Source organism: Myotis lucifugus, unplaced genomic scaffold (genome assembly GCF_000147115.1).
Source record: "Myotis lucifugus unplaced genomic scaffold, Myoluc2.0 scaffold_132, whole genome shotgun sequence".
In the NCBI taxonomy this organism is placed as follows: domain Eukaryota; kingdom Metazoa; phylum Chordata; class Mammalia; order Chiroptera; family Vespertilionidae; genus Myotis; species Myotis lucifugus.
The window spans coordinates 1069133-1073366 of record NW_005871180.1 but is presented as its reverse complement, the minus strand read 5'-3'; the positions used below and the strand labels follow the sequence as shown (position 1 = coordinate 1073366).

General features: G+C 52.6%; 1 protein-coding gene across 1 annotated transcript in view; it reads left to right on the top strand.

Moving 5' to 3' along the window:
* PTF1A (pancreas specific transcription factor, 1a) overlaps window positions 1-1171 on the top strand; it is a 1467-nt gene extending 296 nt beyond the window's left edge. Inside the window, 2 exon segments of the mRNA XM_006094275.1 lie at window positions 1-578; window positions 969-1171. Of these exon segments, the coding sequence (XP_006094337.1) occupies window positions 1-578; window positions 969-1171 (781 nt within the window).
* Window positions 1172-4234: the final 3063 nt, after the last annotated feature.

The window sequence follows — 4234 nt, the reverse complement described above, 5'->3', positions numbered from 1 at the left end:
TGCCTGCTTGCTGCAGTTCGCGCCCTCGGCGGCCCCGCACGCGCTCGCTCCGCCACCCTTGGGGGGCCTTGGAGAGCCAGACAAGGGTGGCGGCGGCTACTGCTGTGAGGCCGGGGCACCCCCGGGCGACTTCCCCTACTCGCCCGACTCGCCACCCCCGTGCCTGGCCTACCCGTGCGCCGGGGTGTCTGTGCTCTCCCCGGGGACCCGGCTGCGGGGCCTGAGCGGGGCGGCGGCGGCGCGACGGAGGCGGAGGGTGCGCTCGGAGGCCGAGCTGCAGCAGCTGCGACAGGCGGCTAACGTGCGGGAGCGGAGACGCATGCAATCCATCAACGATGCCTTCGAGGGGCTGCGCTCTCACATCCCCACGCTGCCCTACGAGAAGCGCCTCTCCAAAGTGGACACGCTGCGCCTGGCCATCGGCTACATCAACTTCCTCAGCGAGCTGGTGCAAGCTGACATGCCACTGCGCGGTGGCAGCGCGGGCGTCGGCCGGGGGCCTGGCTGTGGCGGGCGCCTGGGTGGAGACATCCCCGGCAGCCAGGCCCAGAAAGTCATTATCTGCCATCGAGGCACCCGTAAGTGCGTTCCCATCCCAGCTCAGGGAGACGGGGACGCAAGCGGGAAGGTCTTGGAGGGGCTGGGTGAATAGGCTGACAAGCCGACTGACGGACGGACAGATGGTCCATGGGCACCAGCGACCTTGAGCGCCTGCTGGCGTTTATTGGGTTCTTTTTTCCTCCACTTTGACCGCGGCTCAGAGGGCGCGCGACCACAAAGGACTTGCAGCTCCTGGGATTCCGGGGAGGGGGCGCTGGGGGCTTGTGCAGTGGAGAGAAAGGGTCATTCTCATGTAATCTAAGGCGCCTGTTCTGTGGAGGCCCCGGGAATAGACCCTAAGGACTGGAGGGCTCCGCCGGGAATAGAGGTGGACATTCACACTCTGTTGTTTCTTCTCACCTTCTCAGGGTCCCCCTCCCCCAGCGACCCGGATTATGGCCTCCCTCCCCTGGCAGGACACTCTCTCTCATGGACTGATGAAAAACAACTCAAAGAACAAAATATTATCCGGACAGCCAAAGTGTGGACCCCAGAGGACCCCAGAAAACTCAACAGCAAGTCTGCCTTCAACAACATAGAAAACGAACCGCCCTTTGAGTTTGTGTCCTGAGAAATCACAGACTCGCCTGGTCTCTGTGCATATTGTACATGTAAATGTCTATAATGTAAATGTAATTTAAGAATCGCATTTTTCTAATGGCAATCAACTGTTTGTTATTTATCTATTTATTATGCTTTCCAGTTAATGAAATAGTTCTCTTTTTAAATATATAATTTATATAATTTATCCTGATTTTCTAAAAATATGCAATAGCCTATGATACCCCCTACCCCCACCCCCAGCACCTTTGGCAGAACGTTGTTGGAAGAACTCTGTCTAGAAAACTGTGCTAATTTATTGACAGATGTGGTTTATTTCTAAGTGATGTTAATAAATTTATTTGTTTTCTAAAAGTTATTTGTTTAATACATGATGGGGTAGCTATATATCTAAAAAGAAGAACAACTGACTTTGTAAACGATAACCGAACCAGAGACTCAAAACGTAGCTATCTAGCCAGAAACCACACTTTAGTGAGATTTAGCTGAAAGGAAGTGGATTGGAGAGTTAGGCCCCAATGCTCTAAGAGTGCTCTTCTGCATCACCTGCCCTAAATAGTGACTTTTGTCTGTATTTTTATCCTACCTTTCAAACACTCTATGGTGTATATATACCCATTTTTCAGAGGGGAAAGCTGAGGCTTAGAGACGATGTTTAACTTAACCAAGGTCACCCCTACCCTGCCTAATCATAGTATATGAACTGAATTCGCTGTGTGCAGTGGGAAGGCAGGCGGGGGGTGGAAGTGTGGGGTAGGGGAGGCTAGTTTCAGCCTTGGCCATTGGAAGGGGTCTTTCTGCTTCCATGGGCTGGTTGCTCTTGAGCTTCTCCGTGGTCTATCCCTTCTGCAGCTGCAGCATCGGGTACATGGAACTTAAATTCCTATTAAAGGAGATGGGGCAGGCTACTGTGGGCTCGAATGCCTCCCAACAAAATTCAGGGTCCTTTTTAGGTAAGGCGAGAAGGCGCATGCACCCTTCCTCAGCCACTTCTGCGAATGGGTTATTTCTAAAACTGACTGCGTTTCGCTTCCAACAGAATTTCATCTTCCTTTGCAAGCAGCCCGATCTGGGAGACAGGCGAGCCTCAAGCGGAAGGCCGCCCCCTAGCGATGGGGAGAGGCTCGACGGTGCGGCCGGGGTCGCTCAGCCGGAAAGCCCTGAAAAACCCGGGCCGCGGGAGGTCTCCGTCGCCACTACCCGCACCTCCTCGGCCCTCGGGGTGATTTCCCTCGTGGGCCCAAGCCCGGGTTGGCGGCGGCTGGCCCGGGCCCGGCGTGCGCTCGGACCCCGCGGGCGCGAAGGGAAAGTGCGGCGCGGGGCTGCGCGCGGCAGGAGCGCACCTTCCCGCGGACCCGCCACCGCAGTGCAGCTAAAGCCAGACCGAGGAAGTTGTTGCTCTACCACCAGGACCGGCCTGGTCCTCCAGGGTATAATCAGGAATTTTCCCGGTACCCCGGCCCTGTCGACAGCATGCTAATTGCTTTAACCTAGTTTCAGACCCACCGAGGGGTTCCCCGCGCGCCGCGGGTGCTATGGACATCGTCCAAGAGCAATTAAAGCGAGGCCGCGAGTTCGACCCCGCAGCGCGGCCCAGCCAGACACTGGGACATTCTGAATCTCGAAGCTCCCAGGAGGCCCTTGGCCGTGGACACTCTCACTCCTTCCAGCCATCGCAGCCTCTCCCGTCCCTCCCCCTAAAAGATGGAGATTTCACACTGGAGTCAGAATTTGGAAATCAGAGAAAATAATTCGATTTTGTCCTGTATTAGGGTCTCGTTAAACACGAAAGTTGCTTTTGCACAAATGCTTCTATCAGGCATGTAATCTCATTACACTCATTAGAAAGTCAAATGTTAGGCAGACTTCTACTTAATTATAAGTTATGTAAGTATTGTACTTTTCCTTGGACTGTGTAGACCTGCGTTTCCATTAGAATGGGCAATGTGGCACTCCGCAGTTAAAACACTACCACCATTGTGATGTGGCACCTTTTCTGTGGCGTGCCACTTTTTTTGTGATTCAATGCTCCAACACATCCTTTAGTGCGGTGCAGATGAAGCGGAAGAGTTGGGCTGAGCTTGTAAAACACCAGGGTCTCTATCTTGTCACTCTTCTGTCCTGACTTGGCAAGTCCCTTTAAACACAACCTTCAAAGAGACTGACAGCTTCTTTTTATTTACTCATAATCCATTCATCCTAGTGTAGCAATTCTTTTAAAAATGCGGCAGTAAAAGCAGAACAAACGTATCATTTCAGAGTCTCCTTTGGCGTCAGAGAGGCCTGAGCTGCACTTGGTGAAGGAGCTGCTCTCCTAGGGGCAGCTCCAGGCTGAAGAGCCTCTGGACCCGGCCATCCCTGGCCAGCGAGTACCACAGCCTGGCACTGGGAGGATCAGTGTGGGGGCACTGTCTTTGAGTGGCAGGTTGATTCAAGAGTCCTTCTAAGTCAACACTTTTCTTCCAACTAAAAAAAAAGTGTATGAAAAGAATTGATATTTATATATTTAGCAATTATCCTCAATGGCTACAGAGACCCTTTACTGAGCCCTGCTCTTTTGAACACCCATCAGCTCCTGCTAAAAAGCCAGCCCGAACCATCAGAGCAAAGAGTTTAAAGTCCTCGTGGCTGCCTTGGTCCATTTAGCATAATAAAGAAGCTGCAGTCCCTGAACTGGTGCATTTTATGAACTCAACCCAGTGAGCTGGCTAAATCATTCTTCAGTGGTCACTCAACCCTTCACTGTTATCAATTATAGGGGGAGGGACAGAAGAGAGAAGAAAGTTTGGGTAGAGTGCCCCCCCTTCCCCCTACAACTCACCCCCTCCTCCCACCAGATATACTTCTTTAATTCCAGCCCATCCCAGGTTACTGTGCCATTCTGCCTTGGTGTCAAAGAGCCAGTGACTCTACTTATTAAAAGCCCCTTCTCCCCATCCATCTCTCTCCCCTACATTTCTGGTGAGCATTAGGGTTAGGGTCTTTTCTCATCGCTGCCTTAAAAGATATTAGTGTCACCAAAGGTGGCTTCTTCCTATTTTCAGAGGCTGGGTACCTGAGGCACCATACCTTC